At 40.0% G+C, this 20,371-nt stretch overlaps 2 protein-coding genes across 2 annotated transcripts in view; one reads left to right on the top strand and one right to left on the bottom strand.

The window, feature by feature from the left end:
* LOC113180271 (uncharacterized) overlaps positions 1 to 10,126 on the bottom strand; it is a 47,003-nt gene extending 36,877 nt beyond the window's left edge. The window contains exons 1-3 of the mRNA XM_077800127.1: positions 10,012 to 10,126; positions 1,918 to 1,994; positions 584 to 712 (exon numbers count right to left, since the gene is read on the bottom strand). Of these exons, the coding sequence (XP_077656253.1) occupies positions 584 to 712; positions 1,918 to 1,994; positions 10,012 to 10,126 (321 nt within the window). The remainder of the gene's footprint in view (positions 1 to 583; positions 713 to 1,917; positions 1,995 to 10,011) is intronic.
* A 595-nt stretch (positions 10,127 to 10,721) lies between these two features.
* The window catches only part of Mthfd1 (methylenetetrahydrofolate dehydrogenase, cyclohydrolase and formyltetrahydrofolate synthetase 1), a 68,450-nt gene continuing 58,800 nt past the window's right edge, over positions 10,722 to 20,371 (top strand). The window contains exon 1 of the mRNA XM_026385084.2: positions 10,722 to 10,897. Within this exon, the coding sequence (XP_026240869.1) occupies positions 10,857 to 10,897 (41 nt within the window). The 5' untranslated portion in view covers positions 10,722 to 10,856. The remainder of the gene's footprint in view (positions 10,898 to 20,371) is intronic.

Below are 20,371 nucleotides of genomic sequence, written 5' to 3'. Positions count from 1 at the left end.
AGCTGAGACAGGAAGATTGTGAGTTGAAGGCCAGCGTTGGCAACTTAGTAAGCCATTGTCTCAAAAATAAATAAATAAATAAATAAATAGAGCAGAGGGTATAGCTCAATAGTAGTACACCACTGGGTTCAATCACAGTACCAAAAAAATATATATATTAAGGTAGGCAGTATAGCTCAGTGGTAGAGCACTTGCCTAGTTTGGTCAAGGTCCTGGGTTTAATCCCTAGCACTGGAAAACAAACAAACAAACAACTTAGTACATATAATTGATTATTATTTTTACATAAATTTTAAGCATGGTAATCTGTAAGCTATGTTCTAATATCCCAAATTTGTCAGTCATCTCCAGTGGATATTCTCTGTCAAAAGACAGATTTGAGTCTAAATTAAAATTGCTCCTCAGGAATGAAAGAATTCAATATTGAGACACACACACACACACACACACACACACACACAAAAAAAAAAAGCAAAAGTGGGATAGATAATACCTTGAGCTCTTTATCAGAATGTTTACTCTCCCTACTTCTACAGAAGATATAATTTTCTAGTGTTCTTTTTTGTTTATATAATCTCTATACCTCAGCTAAAAGATTCTTGTTTTTCACCAACAAACCAGCAAAGTCAGGATGGACTGGGTCAGCTGCCCTTTTGTTGCATGTAACTGGGTTCCTGGTAGAAATCACCTCAGGAGGTAGATCAAAACAAGCCTACAAAGAGAAATTGCCAATTAATTACTAAACATGTACCCTGTGAATAAAAACCCACAATATTCTGGCTTATATTAACTCAAGTAAGTAGTTTTAAATAGACCAAACTTTAAAATATTCATTGTGAGGTGCTACCCTAACAAACACATTAGGTCCCAAGAAAACAGTAAGCAACAACATGCTGACCGAAAAAGCTACTTCACATTTTCTAAAACAATTTGTAATGTGAGCCACGAGGAGAAGCTGCACATCTATAAATTGTGCAGACACAATTTCTGAAAACATAGGAATCAAGAAAATGGGGAAATTTTAATGTGCATCTAATAAAAAGTTTACAGAAACATGAACTACTAGGTAATTGATTCCGGGCCTGGTAGTGCTCATCTGTAATCACAGCTACTAGAGACAGAGACAGAAAGATCTCAAATTGAGGCCAGTCTTAGTGAGACCCTATCTCAAAATAAAAAATAATCCCAGCAACTCAGGAGGCTGAGGCAGGAGGATGGCAAGTTCAAGCCTTGCCTAGATGACTTGGCAAGACCTTGTCTTAAAATAAAAAATAGAAGGGTTGGGGATATGGCTTGGCAGTAGAGCACCCTAAAGTTCAATCCCCAGTACTGCAAAAAACAAAGTAAATAAATAAATAAAAATGAAAAAGTCTGAGGATATAGTTCAATGCTTGCCTAGCATGGGTAAGGCCCTGGATTCTATCCCCAGTACTACAAAAAGCAAACAAACAAAAAAATGTGGTGCACTAAAAAGATAATGAGAGTCAGACTACTTAGTTCCTCCACTTAATCACTATGGCCTTTCTCTGGGGTTCAGTATCCTAATCTGCAAAATAATTGAACTAGATCAAACTCAATTTATAGTCTATTTTTATATTATTTTGGGGATAATGGGCATTAGTGAAATACCATAACTACAAAACCAGTCAAAACCAAAATCCGTTTGAGGTTTTATTAGATTCTAATATTTCCTTGCTCCTTGTTCTAGAATCAAGCCAGAAATCAAAAGAAGTGGGATATCATTTGACCTCATTTCTTGTATTCATTCACTAGCAAAGAAAGGGTCAGGGCACTAGCATAGACAAATGGACAAACAGAATGGACTTTCCCTTTCTTCAGGCTCTAAGTTGTGTGGGAGAGATTGATTTACTTCCTTATGAGAATGGGGAAAAAAATAAACACCAGAGTACAACTCACCACTGGATGGTTTTTCCAGGCTGATAGCTGCTTGACTTGTGGTGACTTAGCCTCATGGGGCCTAGTAGGAAGTCTTCCTGGATGTGAGTGGTTTAGAGATCGGAGAGGGCTTGACATGCTGGAGATACAAGCAGCATGAAACGGATCTACTAACGGTGACCCCAGATGCTTCCCAGGGAAGTTTCCATAGAGTACTCAAGAAGAGATGCTGAGGTCTGTTGGGCATCAAAAGCAATGTCTTCTAGAAGGTTCTACTTCAGATCCTCAGGGCTTAGTTAGACCTCAGAAGAAGCTGCCCAATGAACCTATTGCTTAGAGAAAAGGAAGAGCTGGTTTCTAGAGACAGGACCAAACTCTGTTTAGATTGTAACTGGTTAAAGCAGCACGTGAATGTAGGTGTGTACAATCATAATATCATTCCCCTGTTTTTCCTTTAGTGATGGGGATTGAACCCAGAGCCTTGTGCATGCTAGGTAAGCACTTTACTACTGAGTTATACCCACAATGTTGTTTGTTAATCATGTTTTTAGTTATTTGACTTGTAAATTTTCCCTTATTTTTAATCTGTTAGAAATATTATGTCCCTCAAGATACCACTAAAATATAAAAGTCAAATATGAATTGATAACATAGAATGTGATAGTTCATAGTGCTCTTTATACCCCAGAGGAAAATAAAATGTAACCACATATTGTAATTTTTGTAAATTAAATTCTCTAAGAATTTCAGCATTGCCTTAAATCTATTTTCTCTACCCAGTTCAATTCCATATATTATCTTTCTTTTCTAAAGTAAAATCTTAAAGAATAGAGAAAACTTAAAAAATTGACCTTCTAGATCAATGTCCATATGTTTTATCAAGCAACGGGATAGGGGATCCTTTTTCAAAACCAGGAAAATAGACAGGTGCAATGGTACATGCCAGCTACTTGGGGGGCTGAGGCAGAACAGAAAGTTTGAAGCTAGCCTCAACAACTTAGTGAGACCCTATCTCAAAATTTAAAAAATAAAAAGGGTTAGGGATATAACTCAGTAGTAAAGCCACTCCTGGGATCAAAGTAGTAGAGCCACTCCCAGTACCAAAATAAATAAACAAATAAAACAAAACAAAATCAGGGATATGCATTCTGATGTTTAGGAACTGCCCTGAAGGGGCTTCATGTAAGTGTGGGGTATGTTTTTCCTTTGCTGAGTGTTGTCTCCCATAGAATTGGACAGTCTCAGAATGATAGAAATTTTCAAGGGAAGAGGAAAAATAAGGATCATGTGACTTGTGTGTGTAGGTGTGTGTGCATTCGCACGCAAGTGTGTACGTGTGTGTGTGTGTGTGTGTGTGTGTGTGTGTGGTGTGATACTGGAGATGGAAACCAGAAAAGCCTGGCAAGAGTTCTACCACTGAACCACACCCCTAGCCCCAAGGACCCTGTGACTTGAGGAGCATGGAACACAATGCAATAAGGGCCTGTGTTTTCTTTACTAACCCTGAAGTCTGTTTTAAAATCCATCTAGTAGGGTTGGGGTTGTGGCTCAGCAGTAGAGCACTTGCCTAGCACATGCAAGGCCCTGGGTTCGATTCTCAGCACCACATAAAAGTAAATAAAATAAAGGTATTGTGTCCAACTACAATTAAAAAATAAATATTTAAAAAATCTATCTAATAATTTATTCTAAATTTAATATTATCAAAAGCAAATATTAAAGTATAAATATGTCTAGTGAGACTTTAATCTCTCCCCTATTCTCATTATTTGATACCTAAGATAATTACTATATCAATTTCTTTTCTAAAAGCCAAAGAAGAGAATCAAAAGAACTAAAGTTTTCATGGAAGGAAAAATAAATTCCTCCTTAGTCCTGGAATAATCATGATACTGAAAATAAATTTCTTCTTAATATTCTCAGTTTTTACTTTCATTTTTATTTTCTTACCATCTTATGAATCTTGGCCTCTATTTTTTTTTCTTTTTGCAGTTCTGGGGACTGAACCCAGGACTTTGTACATGCTAGGCAAGCACTCAACCACTGAGCTATTCCCTAGCCCCTTGTGCTCTATTAAAAACAACTTTATTTATTGATTTTCACTCATATTCTCTAAAAAACAAGCTATTGTGCAGGCCATTCCCAGATGGTGAACTTTTATAAAAATTCTTCAGTGTCAGTTCAAATACCATCTCCTCTAAGGGGATTCCTTGATTTCTACAAAGCAAAGGTGATCTCTCTTTCCTCTTAATTTTGCTATGGTCTGAATGTATCCCCTAAATTAATATGTTGAAACTTGTTTGTCAGTGTGATAGAATTAAGAGGTAGGACCTTTAGGAGGTGATGTTAAGAGGGCAAGCCCTCCCGGATGGCATCAGGACTCCTAATAAGTCTTGAGGTAGCTGGGTGCAGGTGGTGACTTGGGAGGCTGAGTCAGGAAGATTGCAAGTTACTTAGTAAGATCCTGTCTCAAAATTAAAAATAAAAAGAGCTGGGGATATGGCTCATTGGTAAAGTGCCCCTGGGTTGTTCAATTCCTGGTACAGGAAGAAAAAAAAAAGATTTGAGTGAGAGAGCTCACTCTCTTATCTTCTACTACTATGTGAGGATGAAATAAGAAGGCCTTCACCAAGCTGAGCGTGGTACCCCACACTTGTAATCCCAGCCATTCAGGAGGCTGAGGCAGAAGGATTACCAAGTTTGAGGCCAGCTGGAGCAATTTAGAGGAAACCCCCTCTAAAAATGAAAAAAGAAAAAAGGGGCCCAGTAGTTAAATGCTCCTGGGTTCAATCCCTGGTGCTGAGAAAAAAAAAAAAAAAAGAAGAAGAAGAAGGCTTTTACCACTTTACCAGATACTGAATGCCAGTGCTTTGATCTTGGAATTCCCAGCCTCCAGAATCTAGAATCATGAGAAATAAATTTCCAGTCTTTATAAATTACCCAGCCTGGGTATTCTGTTCTAGCCCCACAGACTATTCATTTCATTATTATCTCATTTGATATTGTATTATGTCAAATTTTCATCTCTCCTGCTAAATAAAAGGTATTTAACAGTAGGATCTACTTCTGGTTTGTCCTTATCATCTCACAACAGCCACAGAAAATATAAACTGAACAACCAAAGAAAACAAGAGAAAAAAATCCTTAATACAAAGTTAATTTAATAGATATTAGTACTGTTCCCTAAAATGAATTTCATGAAAATACAATAAAAATGTATGAGATATCTAAAGTAAAAATAAAATGTAACAATATGACATGTTTATTCTGGGATTTTTAGTTTTGTATATGACTATTCTATTTTACATACTCATAAGATAAAGTATGCTATGTAAAATTTAATAGAAAGCAAAAATTTTTACCACATAAAGAACAAGAGAAAATTCCAAATCCAAGGTCAATCCCAGAAGGCACCTGAATTGTCCACTGTAAGCAGCAGTCCTGCCAGTAGAATGTTAGCACATCAAAGGAGCTGTTGCTGGGCAACCGCATCACAGAGGTTCAAGGAGGGAGAAGAAATCTCCCAAAGTGACAGTTAGACTTGTAGTTATTTCCCTAATTAATAAAATGAAAAAACAAAGTGATTTTCATCAAGCATTAGTAATCTTAGGAAATCTTAAGAAAGTGATCTGACCAAAAAGTGAACACTCTAGCAATCATGCAAATCATATTTCTGATCTTCCTTTTGTGAAATTCTTAGAATAGGTCAAACATTAGTACTCCAACATATATATCTCATCAAAGGAGAACTATTTTGAGAGAATGGGAAATTATTCCATCTACTATTTCTTTTCTTTTCTTTCTTTTTTTTTAAGCTGTTGAAAGACCTTTATTTTTTTATTTAAATGTGATGCTAAGAATCGAACCCAGTGCCTCACACATGTTAGGCAAGTGCTCTACCATTGAGCCACAACCCCAGTCACCCATCTACTATTTCTAAAGCAAAAGATTCTTTGTCTGAAAAATCAGGATTCTAATTCTGGGAAAATATTTTCACAGGGCTGGGGATGTGGCTCAAGTGGTACCTCGCTTGCCTGACATGCGTGCGGCCCGGGTTCGATCCTCAGCACCACATACCAACAAAGATGTTGTGTCCGCCGAGAACTAAAAAATAAATATTAAAAAAAATATTTTCACAGCAGAGAAAGTAGGTCACTATTACTATTACAATTATTATGTGTATGCAGACTGGAGATTGAATCCAGGGACACTTAACTGCTGAGCCACATCCCCAGTTGCTTAGGGCCTAGCTAAGTTGCCCAGTCTGGCCTAGAACTTGCAATCCTCCTGCCTCAGTCTCCAGAGTTGCTGGAATTATAGAATGTGCCCCTATGCCTGGATATGTATTATTATTTTTTAGTTTTAGTTTTTTATTTTATTTTATTTCAGTACTAGGGATTGAACTCAGGACATTCTACGTCTGAGCTACATCCCTACCTCCCCAGCCCTTTTTAAAAAAAGATTTTGAAACAGAGTTTTGCTAAGTTGCCCAGGTAAGCCTTGAACTTGTGATCCTCCTGCCTTAGTCTCCTGAGAATATAGTTAGGCACAGCCATTGCTGGCTCTATAATGTATTCTTGATCTTGAAATAACCAGAAATATCTTTTAATATCAAATAAATCTTCAAAGAATACTGATACCTTGAACTTACCCCAATTTATGACTTTATTAGTCAAAGGTAGAACCTAAGCATAACTTCCTACTAAAAGCTATATAGGTCATTAAAATGTAAATTTAGGGGCTGGGGATATAGCTCAGTTGGTAGAGTGCTTGCCTCACATGCACAATTCCCTGGGTTCAACCCCCAGCACCAAAAAAAAGTAAATTTAGGGCTGAGAATAACTGCCCACTGTCTTCATCTATATATGATAAAAATGAGGCTGGAGAAATTAAGTTATAGAAATGAGAGTAATAATAACTACTCCAGGATAACAGGAAGCATTTTTTCCCTCTACAAGATTTTTTTAAAATTATACTCACTGAGGATAGGAGTGTAACTTAGTGATAGAGCACTTACCTATTGTATGCGAGGCCCTGGGTTCGATCCTCGACAATACAAAAAATAAAAATTAAATTAAAAAATATCCATGTGCAGTAGGTAGGTAAGTACGAACAACAAAGGAAATCTTATAAAGCTCAGACTCTGGTGGAGAAAGCAGATAGTCCACAAATAACTTAAAAACAAATCATTTTTATGGTAATAAGTGCTATGAATAAAATAAGCTCATGTGAAAGTAAAGGAGAGGTAAATTAGAGGGCAACTTTTAATAGTATAACCAAAGAAGGCCTTTGGGGGATATAATAATAAATTAAATGGTAATATACATTTTACGGATAACCTGCCTTTACAGAGATTCATTATGATGAAGGCTATTGAGGTTTACTATTGAAGTTGATGTTGCAATTAACATTTTCCTATATATCTTTGTGTATGTGTGTGAATATTAATTAAGGATAAATTCCAAGAAGTAGAATTACAATAATATCAATATATTATTAAATCACTCCTCCAAAAGGTTGTAAAAATGAAGTTTGGGCAAAAAAGTGACACATATCTTCTAGCAACTGCCATTACATGTATTTAAATAAAATTTTGTCTTACTATTCTTTCTGAGGTAGTCAATTCTTACTCCCTACTTTAACCAATGTGCAACATTTTCTTTTATTTTTTAGACAGAGTCTTGCTAAGTTGCTGAGGCTGGTTTTGAACTTGCAATCCTCCTTATCTGCAACATTTGACAGAATTAATTATCCCTTTTCCCATGAAATATACTTTTTTAAAAAATATTTTTTAGGGCTGGGGATGTGGCTCAAGCGGTAGCACGCTGGCCTGGCATGCATGCGGCCTGGGTTCGATCCTCAGCACCACATACAAATAAAGATGTTGTGTCCACCTAGAACTAAAAATAAATATTAAAAAATTCTCTCTTTAAAAAAATTATTTTTTAGTTGTCAATGGACTTTTATTTTACTTATTTATATGTGGTGCTGAGAATCAAAGCCAGTGCTGAGAATCAAAGCCAGTGCCTCATACATGCTAGGCAAGCACTCTACCACTGAGCTACAACCCCAGCCCAAATATACTGTCTTTTAAGACAATGTGCTTTTGTAGTTTTCCTCATAACACACCAGATTCACTTTTTGTCTTTCCTCTTGGGTGTTCCAGGGATCAGTCATTGGTTCTTTCTTTACTTATAACCAATTTTCTTGGTGAGCTCTTATCCAGTCTCATGGATTTAAATATGTCTCCACTTGTATGTTGAAGAGGCATCTGAAATCATTTCAGTTGAATTCATGATCTTATCCCTAAAACCTGGTCCTTCTACAGAAAGGTAAAATCCTTTCATCTCCCTGTAGCTCAGACCAAGTCCTTGTTATCTTTCTATTACATTCCAAGTTCCTCCCTTCATTTAGGTTTCTGCTTAATCATTGCCCAGAGAAACTTCTCTTACCACAATTCCAAAACTGCACTGCTGGGGATGTGGTTCAGTGGTAGTACACTTGCTTAGCATGTGTGAGGCCTTGGGTTCAATTTCCAGCAAAGGAAAAAGGAATAAACATGTATCAACCATCACCTTCCACCTCCCCACCATCACTGTCTATCCTCTTAACTAGCCCATTTTTAAAAAATAGCATTTCTCTGGGCTAGGGTTATATCTATAGGGCTTGCTAGCATGCTTGAGGCCCTGGGTTTGATCCCTAGCACTGCAAAATTAGTAAATGAGGAAACAAATAATAGCATGCCTTAATCTATAAGCTGTATATTCTTTAAACTGATCATTCTCTCCCCCCACCAAAATATGAACTGTGGGCAGGAACAGCTTACTAATATATTTGGTTCAGCAATATACCTCTAGAGCTGTGTTGTTGGCACATAGTGGCTGCTCAACAATTTCTTGCTCAATGAATGAATGAACTGTACAGGTCATAGATATGACAGCTGAAAACTACTCTTGTTCAGATAGCAAAGGCAATAAATTAAAGATGATGCATCCAGCTTTGGGTCCTAGGGCCAATAACAGCTTTGGGCAAGTAATACTTCAAAGTTTAGTTGCCCATTTGTAAAATGGAGTTTGGATATCTTTCTCAGCAAACAAAACAACAGAAACAGTCACTATCTGGTAATGTAAGATACAAAAAGATTCACTACCTGTAATTCATCAGAAAGTTTTCTTGTTAATTTCATTTGTTCAGGCAAAACAATATGAGTGTGTGTTCAGAAGTCATTATATTACTATTATATGGTAATTATTGTATCACTATGTGTTATATTGTGTCCTCTTAGGGGCTGGGGATGTTGCTTACTGGCAGAGCCACTTAACATATGGGGGGCCCTGGATTCAATCTTTAGCCTAAGTGTACACACACATACACACACTGGAAAAAAAATCGCCAAATATTTCCTAAATGTATCATGGTGGTAGCTGTACAAGTCTGTAAATATATAAAAAATTATTGACATTTAAAAACGGGTTAATTTTTGGGCTGGGGTTGTGGCTCAGTGGTAGAGCGCTTGCCTAGCACGTGTGAGGCCCTGGGTTCGGATCCTCAGCACCACATAAAAATAGATAAATCAAATAAAGGTATTGTGTCCAACTACAACTAAAAAAAAATATTTAAAAAGGGTTAATTTTATGATATGTAAGTCACACCTCAAAACTGTTAATAAAACAAGAAAAAGATTCTATAATTCCATATAATGGGTATTGCAAAATATTCTAAGAATTTAGGAATTCTCAGAATTTAGACAAATGTCAATTACCGCCCCCGCCCCATCAAGTTCAATAAATAAGCTCTGCCATTAAGAAACGCTTGCTAGGGCTGGGGTAGAGCGCTTGCCTAGCAAGTGTGAGGCCCTGGGTTCGATCCTCAGCACCACATAAAAATAAATAAAGATATTGTGTCCAACTACAACTAAAAAATAAATATTAAAAAAAAAGAAAAAGAAACGGTTGTTAGAAGAAGCCCAGCTAATTGGTCAGGTCCTAAGTGATCTATCTGGACGACTGAACTATATGGGGGGTTTGTAACCCGGGCTCGGTAAGAACCTAGCCAGGGAGCTGGTGCAGAGAAAGCAGAGTCAGCGGACCCGGCGCCCAGCGGGACCGTCCTCACCCACACCCCAGCTGCCTTGTCGGTCCCGCAGGTTCCCGGAGCAAATGCCAAACTCAGTACTGCTCCGGGAGGGACGCCTACAGGGAGGAGCGTGCGCTCGGAGGGTCAACCTCATCTCGCGGACCCGCGGCCCGCGTCCGTGCTCCAACCCCAGGTCTGGGGCGGGGAACCACGCACCCTCCAGTTCGGTCACCCTCCCCAGCACAGCGGGGCTGAAACAGCCGCTGGCGCCAACTCAATCAGAGGCCGACCCCGACCACACCAGCGCGGGTGTGAGAGTCGGAAGTTGCCCACAAGCCAAGGGTCCCCAGCCACTGCCAGGCGGGGCGGGGCAGAACTCTCGAGAGAAGCCAGGTGGCCTCAGCCTCAGCCCCAGCCCGAAGTCCCCACAGCACAGAGAGATAGCGGAGACGAGCCTCCCGCGCCCGCGAAACTGCACTCCCGCCAGGCCGCCCGGCCCTGATTGGCTGAAACAAAGGCGGGTTCCGGAGTCGGTTCCAGCTCGCAGTTCGGCGGGTTCCCGCCCCAGATAGAGGCGCGCTCGGCACCGGCTCTTTCCACCAGCCAATCATTCTCGCCAGCCAGTCATCACCTACTTTCTTCCCTTTGCTACAGCCCCCTACCCCTCCGCTCTTCGCTAGCTGAGGGAACGTCATCTTCCTGGATTGCGCACGCGCCTCCGCCTCCTGGGGGGTGGAGGGGTGCTGGTGGGCGCAGGCGCAGTAGTACGAGCTCTGTGGGCAGTCACTAAGCACGTGGGTTAGGCTCCCGGGTCCCGCCGCTGCGAAGGGAGTGGAACCTCGATTTTGGTGGTGTCAATCGTGGGCAGCGGTCTGTTGAAGGCCATGGCACCGGCGGAAGTCCTGAACGGGAAGGTGGTCTCTGCGTAAGCACTTGTCATTTTTGTTAGGGCGTATTGGGCCGCTGGCGAGATCTTTGAGCCAGGTGTGCAGTTCCCCACGGACCCAATTTTTGCAGGAGGGACGCTTGTAGAAGTAGTGTCAGGTCTGTTGCGTAGGGAGGAAGAACATTGACTGGGCCCATATCACCTTAGGACCGGTCTCCTGCAAGCGAAGAAAGGTCCCAGGCCCAGTCTGTTTGCCCTTGGGCTCCTCTATGGGGGGAGTGGGGGAGGCAAGTCTTGGCCTGACTTAGCTCCCAAAGTGCAGTGTGCTGGTAACTTTCTGAGTATTTGGGACTGCTCCGGGGCGCCAGTTGAAGAACTCAGAAATCCTGTCCACTCTTTTCTCCTATGATTGGAGGTGATTACATTGTGACAGCACTTTATAAAATTGGTGACAGAGGATCTTCTTTCAGTCCATGGTTTTTCCAAGTACACCAGAGTCTAACTTTTCCTTTCCCTTCCATCTCGTGCTCCTAACAGCCATCTTTCTGTGCTGACTCTAGAGTTAATTTTTAGTTTGGCTCATGAGTCCTGACAATATTCCATATTTCATTTGAGCTCTGCCTTTTCTACCCCTTCAGATTTGAAGTGGATATTGGTGCCAACTTTGCTCCCAGAAAGGAACATCTCCTGCTCTTTACTGAGCTGAGGATTGTACCAGGGCCTTATACAACATGTGCTCTACTACTTCTCTACACCCCTTAACCACGCCCCCTGCCTTTTGTTTTAGAAGTGTTTGGGGTGGTAAGAGGAGGGTAGAAAGAATAGAGAAGGATCTATTCTGTCTGACTTTACTGAAGTTGCATTTGAGACCTTTGGCATCTCCAGTTATTTAGTATGTGCTGTAGCTGACAATAACAATTGTCCTCTAATCCTTAACTTTATTCAAAGAGGCTTTTGAGTGCATTAGAAAGTTAACTGGTGGTAAAGCCTACCTTGGGACAAAATTATTGTTTCCTGAAAGGTAGAGAATATGAACAAAGATGGAGAGATGTAAATTAGATGGTGGTGAATCTTCCACATTGGTGAGGAAGAACCCCAGATTTTTGCACTAGAAATTGCAATACTTAATCCCTGAGTGCTTTTTTAAAAATATATTTTATTAGGTATATTTGAGGTTTACAATATGATATCATGGTATACATATAGATAATAAAATGGTTTCTATAGTGAAGCAAATTACATTATCTCATAGATACTTTTTGGGACAAGAATAGCTAAAATCTACTTATTTAATAAAAAAAAACTCACACAATATAACTGTTAACTATAGTCTTCATGTTGTGCATTAGAATTCTAGACATGTTCCTCTTACATAACTGCTACTTTCTATTCTTTGACCTAATCTTATGTATAAATATTTCATATATGAGCGAAATTACGCAATATTTTTCTTTTTGTTTCTGGCTTATTTCACCTAGTGTAATGTCCTCCAGGTCCATCCATGTTTTGGCTGGTAATATTCCATGGTAAATATTTCCCACTTTATCCATACACCCATCAGCAGATACTTAGGTTGTTTCCATATCTTGGCTGTTTTTAATGATGCTTCAGTGCATAGTGACAGGGCACTATCTTTACAAGGGGGTGATTTCGTCTCCTTTGATTATGTATCTAGGAGAGGGACTGCAGGGTCATGTAGTAGTTTTTATTTTTTCTTTCCTAAGGAGCCTCAATATTATTTTCCATAATAGTACTAATCTATATATCCACCAGTGGTGTACTAGGATTCCCTTTTCTCTGTATCCCCTCAACATTGGTTCTCTCTCGTCTTTTTGATAATAGCCATCCAAAGGGATGTGAAGTGATTTTAATTTGCATTTCCCAGATAATTATTGATGTTTAGCAACTTTTCATATACTTGTTGGCTATTTTTAAAAATCTTCTTTGTTTTTCAATACCTTGCTTCTTAAACTGCATAGTTTCTGCCTGACTTTCCTTTTTGTTTATTTTTGCTTATATTCAAACCTATTCCTTTTACCAGTGACTTTTTCTTTTTTTCTTTCTTTCTTTTTTTAGTTGTAATGGACAGAATGCCTTTATTTTATTTATTTATTTTTATGTAGGACTAAGGATTGAACCCAGGGCCTCACACATGCTAGGCACGCCCTCTGCTCCTGGCTACAGCCCCAGCCCAAAGTTCCATAAGGACAAATAGATTGTTTTGTTTTTTCTGTGTAACCCAAATACCTGGAAAACCCTTTTTTTCTCTTTACTACTTGTGCAACTTTAAGCAAATTCCTTAATCTGTCTGTGCTAAAATTTCCTCAGATGTAAAATAAAAATACCGTCCAGGCTATTGGGTTCTAAGGAGAATTAAATGAGTTCCAAACAGGAACATTCAGAATTGTTCCTGGCACATAAGTGTTCAATATATGTTAGCTGTATTAATGATCTGTAATTAGTTAATATATACATAAATGATAGAATCTTTTTTTGGGGGGTACTGGGGATTGATTTCAGGGGCACTTGACCACTGAGCCACATCCCCAGACCCATTTTATATTTTATTTAGAGACAGGGTCTTACTGAGTTGCTCAGCGCCTCACCATTGCTGAGGCTGACTTTGAACTCTCAATATTCCTGTCTCAGTCTCCCCAGCCACTGAGATTCCAGGTGTGCATTACTGTGCCTGGCATAGAATCATTTTCTTTTTGACAGGGATAGCTGCCTTGAATCACTTTGGGAACTTTTTGTTATTTTTATATTAAATGTGGATACATATAAAATAGTATACCTATTATAACTATACATCTCAATGAATTTTTTCAACTGAACATATTTGTATAACTAAGCACCCAGATCAAGAAATGGCAGTATTGGCAGTTATGGAGGCAAACACCTTTAATCCCAGTGATTTGGAAGGCTGAGGAAGGAGGTTTTTGCACATTTGATGCCAGCCTCAGTAATTTAGTGAGACTATCTTGAAATTAAAAAAATAAGGAGCTGGGGTTGTAGTTCAGTGGTAGAGCACTTGCCTAGTATGTGTGAGGCACTGGGTTCGATCCTTAGCACTGCATAAAAAAATAAATAAAGGTATTGTCTCCACCTACAACTAAAAATATTTTAAAAACATGAATAAAAAGGTCTGGGGAAATAACTCAGTAGTAGAGTACCCCTGGGTTCAATCCCTAGTACCAAAAGAAAAAAAGAAATGGCATTATTGGCACCTGAGAAGTGCCATCTGGTTACCAATTCTCAAAGAGGCAATCGCTATCCTGACTTCTAAAACTAGATAGTTTTGTCTGTTTTTGAGTTTCTATAAATGGCATCATACTCCATTTCTGAAATTATTCTGTTACATATAATTCATTTACTCATACTTCATTGACTCATTGCAATATAGTGTTCTGTGTACAGCTGTTTACTTATCTGTGGACATAAGTGGCATAAGTTCCCAGGTCTTGGCAATTCAAATGGTACCATGCACATTCTTTTACATGTCTTTTGGTGTAATGTGATATGCTTTTTTATTGGAGATATATATATATATATATATATATATAGAGAGAGAGAGAGAGAGAGAGAGAGAGAGAGAATAGAATTATAGGACAATAGAACATGTAAATGATCAGTTTTGTTTGATATTGCCAATCTTTCCAAAATTGTTTTACCAATTTACTCTCATAAGGAGCTTTGAAAAATATCAGTGCTTGGTGCAAATTCGATACTGATATAATTGGATTCACTTGCCATAAGCTCCCTGCAGGCATCCTGAAGTTTGAGACCATGTATGCAAATTCTTAAATCTAAATCAAGTTCCTGTCATTGAAGAATGAGGTATCAATGATTTGGCCATAGGTATTTTTTTTTTTTTTAATATTTATTTTTTAGTTCTCGGCGGACACAACATCTTTGTTGGTATGCGGTGCTGAGGATCGAACCCGGGCCGCACGCATGCCAGGCATGGCGCGCTACCGCTTGAGCCACATCCCCAGCCCGAGGCCATAGGTATTGAAGACACTTTCTAGAAAAAACCTGTTCCATGTACTAGAAGGTTTTCTCTCTCCAGTCTTTTCAGAAGTAACATAGCTAAATAAAATTTAATTTAATTAAAATTTTAATTTTTGCAGTGCTTAGGATCAAATCCAGGACCTCATGCATGCCAGACAAGCACATAACCACTGAGCTACATCCCCAACCCAGGCTGACCTTTTTGCATCATCTTTTGATGAATGGCCAGTTCTTATAAGTGCTATTTATAAAGGAGCATGAAGACTTGAAAACAGAAAGCAAAACACACATATGCATACACACAAAGGCTTGTTTTTGCACACAAAAATTTTCTTCAATGTGCTCATAAGGTGACTGTATCTTAGCATTTTGACCTGCCTAGAGAGTTTGACTCTAGGAACTATGCAACAGTGTTTATAATTCTTCACAGTGTAGGAGCTCTGAAAGGAAAGGTGGCCTGCAGGACCCATAGGATATCATAGTTCTTCTAGATTCCATGTGTTGAAACTGTAGCAGGAAGCTAACTCTTGGGGCCATGGCCCCGGGCACTCCTGAACAACAAGGTTTTCTTTATTTTTGCTGTACAGGGATTGGAACCCAGGGCCTCACACATGTTAGGCAAGTGCTCAGCCACTGAGCTATATCCCTAGTCCCCTTCTTCTCTTCTTCTTCCTTCTCTCTCTCTTTTTTTTTTTTTTTTTTGGAAACAGGGTCTCCCTCAGTTGCCTAGACTGGATTTGAACCTGTTTTAGCCTCCCAACTTGTGTTCCTTCTGTCTCAGTCTCCTAAGTATCTGGGATCGTAGGCATGTGTCACTGTATCCAGCAAGAAGGTGGTTCTTAAAGCTTGAGCATGTTGGGCTGCAGATGGAGACCTTTGGTGAGGTTTCCCTACCTTTTCTCTTTTGCTAGGCCAAGGACACTCATGAGAGGAAAGGTAAGCAAGCTTCTTCCATTGCAGTCAGGGATCCTGGAGTCCAGAGAAAGGGTCCCTCTTTGCTAAGTTTACAGATCAACTTCCTTAGTTGCCACCAACTGTTGGGCCTTTCTGGGAGTCACATTTGTAAGGCTTCAAGTACCCTGGGCAGTTTCTTCCTCTGGATCAATGGTATTGATACAGTGTTTGAATTATTAAAAAAATCTCTTCCTTGATTGGAGGAGAGGGTGGGAAAAAGACCACGAGTTCACAGTCAGAATTTCTCCAAAATCCAGTCCATTACCCCCACCCCATCCTGCAAATAGGGAAATAGACCAGAAAAGCAATGTGATTTGGCTAATGGCCACTAGACTACTTCATAACAGAGGCTCAACTAGGACCATAGTCTTCACCTAGTACTTGGTGGTTTTCACTCTGTCAGGTACTGGCTGTTTGCTAAAAGGAATTTAATAAGCTCATCTGTTTCTCTTCAGTCTTCTCTCATTGCCAGTTCCCCACTCTGCTGAAAACACTACCCCTGACTTTTATCTACTTATCAGTCTGCTTTTATGTCTTTGAGAAAGCCAAGTTCAGCATTCCAGCTTTCTTCTCTGCTTGTTTTGCCCTTTGTGAAATTACCTCCCTTTGAAAGTAACACCCCAGTTTCTCCCCGACAGGAGCTCTGAGATTTCAGCCTGAATTTGACAATTAGGAGGCGGTCTGAGGTTTGTATGGTCAGGTTTTTTTGTTTTGTGTTGTTGTTTTGTCACTGTGATCAAAATAACTGTCCAGAACAACTTAAAGGAGGAGGAGTTTATTTGGGGGTTCTTGGTTTCAGAGGTTCAGTCCAAGGTACACCACCTGCATTGCTCTGGGCTAGAGGTGAGAGAGAACATCATGGCGGAAGGGTGTGGCAGAGGAGAGCTGCTCAGTTCTTGGTGGCCAGCAGAGAGAGAGAGGGAGGAGCCAGAGAGAGATATAATCCCCAAGGATATGGCCCCACCTGCCTACAGTACAGTACAGTAGTCCTTTCAAATTATTAGTCCACCCAATTAATTGATCATAGCTCTCATAATCTAATAATTTCACCTCTGAACATTTCTGAATTGTCTATCCCAACCATAACATGGTTAGAGACATGTATGTGTCCTTTTTGAGTATTGTTTGACAAATATCTGTGTGTTTTCTCTATGCCAGGCAATCTTCAAAGCCCTGAGTCTGTTTTTATTTATTTATTTATTTATTTATTTGGTACCAGGGATTGAACTTAGGGGCACTCAACCACTGAGCCACATCTCCAGCCCCATTTTATATTTTATTTAGAGACAGGGTCTCACTGAGTTGTTTAGCGCCTCACCGTTGGTGAGGCTGGCTTTTGAACTCTCCATCCTCCTGACTCAGCCTCCTGAGCCGCTGGGATTACAGGCTCGCACCATGGCACCAGGCAGAGTCTTCAAAACAAAACAAAAACCTTTATTTATTTATTTATTTATTTATTATAAATTATTTATTTATTATAAATTCATGGAATGTGTGGACTGATGGGTAATTGATGATAAAGTGGGTAAAACAACAGGAGGTATAAGAAGTGCCAAGAAGAAAACCAGAGCAGGGAAAAGGGTCAGGAATTTCTGTGGCATGGGTGTTGTAATTTTTGATATGGGAGTTAAGGTTATAGTCTTTGAAAAAGTGACCAATGGACAAAGACTTGAAGGAGGTGGAGCCACCAGCCTGTTGATGTTGTGGGGAAGAGGTCTTCTGACCCAAAACAGCCTGTGCCCTGGACTTTAACGTAACCAGATAATAAATGACTGGCTTTGGGTTAATGGATGGCCCTGTGGAAAGCAGAGAAAACACATACCTTGGGTGTGAAAGTCTTTTAAGAGATTATATATAGGGAGGAAAGGGTGTGTATTAGACAGTGTTGGAAAAACCATCTTGCTTTGTATTTTGGAGGTGAAAGCAAACCCTATCTGTGTATTTCAAAGTGGGGTCAACTGTGTTTTGTGATTTTTTTTTTTTTTACTTTCCTTTGCTACAATTAGATCTGTTTTCTCCAATAGGGGCATTTTTCTTTATTTATTCTCTTTTCTAAAAAAGACTGGTTGTAAAGAGACAGATGGTTTGCCACTTGGCAGACACCGGGAGTAGATGCTCAGAGTTTTTGTTGTTCGAGTGAGGGAAGTTGGATACATTTGTAAATTCCTTGTAGCCCTGAAGCCTATGCATGGCCGCCTGGATCACTGGATAATAGTTAACTTTTGTGTTTTGGTTTTTCCATCTGTACATTGGGGTACTAATGATACCTAACTCAAGGTTGTTATTATTAAATGAGTTATTACTTATAAAGCATTTAGAGCAGTCCCTGATATCATGGCAAAGGGCAAGTCTTTTTGGCTACTGAATCAACATTGATAAGCCTTTTTTTTTTTTTTGTCCTATACATGAAATATCTATATGCCCTTTTATGCTTAAAAAGATTTGTCTGTAATATGCTCCAACTTTTGATGCTCCAGGTTACTCAAAGTTACATGGGGCTGGACACAGTCACAGACACCTGTAATTCCAGCGGCTCAGGAGACTGAGGCAGGAGGACCTCAAGTTCAAAGCCAGCCTCAGCAACTTAGCAAGGGTCTGTCTCTAAACAAAATATTAAAAAGGGGCTGGGGATGTGGCTCAGTGGTTAAGCACCCCTGGATTTAATCCCCAGTACCAGGAAAAAAAAAAAAAAAGTTCCATGGAACCTGGAGGGTCCTAGCAGGTTCAGCTTTGGGATCCTATGCAGGAAAGCAGGTGGGAGTTCATGAGAGGTGAGACTTTCTGCTAGGTTGTAAGGCAAAACCTTAAGACCAGGCTGTTGAGGTTGTAGCTGGAATGTGGCAGAGCACAGAGCTGGCAGCAACTACTGTGGTCATGGCACCAGCAAAAGTCTTCAATGGGGATATGGTCTGCAAGTAGGTGTTTGTCTTTATAAGGAGAATTAGAACCAGGGAGTTTGGCAGTGGAGTTTTAAGCAGGAGTGTGTGGCTTCTCTGTCTTCTCCATTGAGTGGGACTGATGGTAACTATCATGTCATGGAGGTTGTCTGGAAGACTAAAAGAATGTGTAAAGCCCGTGTGCTAACTGTGGTTACAGCTGTATTCTTTGACATCTGATTCACAGCACAGGAGGGAGGTCCCAGTATCCCTGCACTATGCACTTTGATCCCCTTGGCACTGGTGCCCTGGAAATCTTGACCTTGAAGGAGTGGGTGGCTGGTGGTGCCATTGTCAGGATTCCTCCGCCCCAGCTCAGCCATCTCTCTCTCTCCATTTTGTATTTCATGAAACTTTCACCACAAGTGACATGCCTTGCCCCAGAGTTCCAGTGCTGGTGACAGAAGCTCAACAGTGCATCTTCCTTCCTTACCAAGGAAGGGTTTGTGGATTGCTTACTAAAAGGAAGTGCAAACCTTTATCTCCACTAAGAGATCTCTTGAGTTTGGTTCTCCCTGAAGCCTTTCCACTGTTAGGAGATGACTCAGTCAATCTGTTTGGGAAGCATTCAAACTGATCCTCTTCAGGAAGTCAGAGAGTTCAGAGAGGTGGCACACACTTATAATCCCAGGGATTTAGGAGGCTAGGGCAGGAGGATCGCAAGTTTGAGGCCAGCCTCAGCGATTTAGTGAAACCCTCAACAACTTAGACACTGTCTCAAAGGAAAAAAAAATGACTAGAGATGTAGCTGTGGTTGAGCACCCAGTACCAAAATAAATAAATAAAATAAAAGTCATTTTTGAGGGTTTTGACTGGTTATAGAATCTAACCATTTTACTTTGTTGGCTAAGGATTGTCTCCCTCCCCACCTCCTTGATGAGAACGTCTTTGCTACTAGTCTGAGTAGTAGAAGTACACCTTTGGGTTTTTGATGCTTGAGTCTCAGAAGATAAAGGAGCTTTTCTGTACAGCATTTTGCTGGAGCCTGTCAGGAACTTTTCTTCATGATAAATGATCTTTCTTTTGGGTTTTGGTGTCAAACACTAGTCCCTGTTTATTTAGTAAGCAGCCCAAGACCAAAGTCTTTTCTACCTAAGATTTTCCTTTAGTCTCCTCTAAGAACAGAAAGGCCTGCTCTTTGTGAAGCTTTTCTCATGGAAGAGCTGTTGAGTTGCTCTTGGCCTCCAACTGGAGATGGCTCAAGCTTCCACACTGCCCCTGGATGATGATTCAGAGGCCTCGCAAGGGACTTGAAGCTGTTTGTTGGAGCCATAACTAGCTCTGATGGCCAGATCTGTGGTTAGGTAATCCTAATCAGTGAGACTGATTCTGGATGGGAGGCCCTGGTTGGGTGGCATCTGGCAACTACTCTCCCTTGTTGGCATATAGTTGGGCACAGCTTCTAGGTTCTCATACTCAGAGCCATAACTCTTGTCTCATAACTCTTTCTATTGGCAGAAGGTAACAAAACAGTGGTCTAGAAGCCAAATGTTTTGTTTTGTTTGACTTGCAGAAGTATTTTTAAAAATTGGATTATATCTCAACACATTTATGTCTGTAATAACACATAAAAATCTGGATGCCTCAGTTTTTGAAAGGAGATGGAAAGTTT

Source organism: Urocitellus parryii, chromosome 6 (genome assembly GCF_045843805.1).
Source record: "Urocitellus parryii isolate mUroPar1 chromosome 6, mUroPar1.hap1, whole genome shotgun sequence".
Taxonomy (NCBI): Eukaryota; Metazoa; Chordata; class Mammalia; order Rodentia; family Sciuridae; genus Urocitellus; species Urocitellus parryii.
This window is presented reverse-complemented; position numbering and strand designations above follow the sequence as displayed.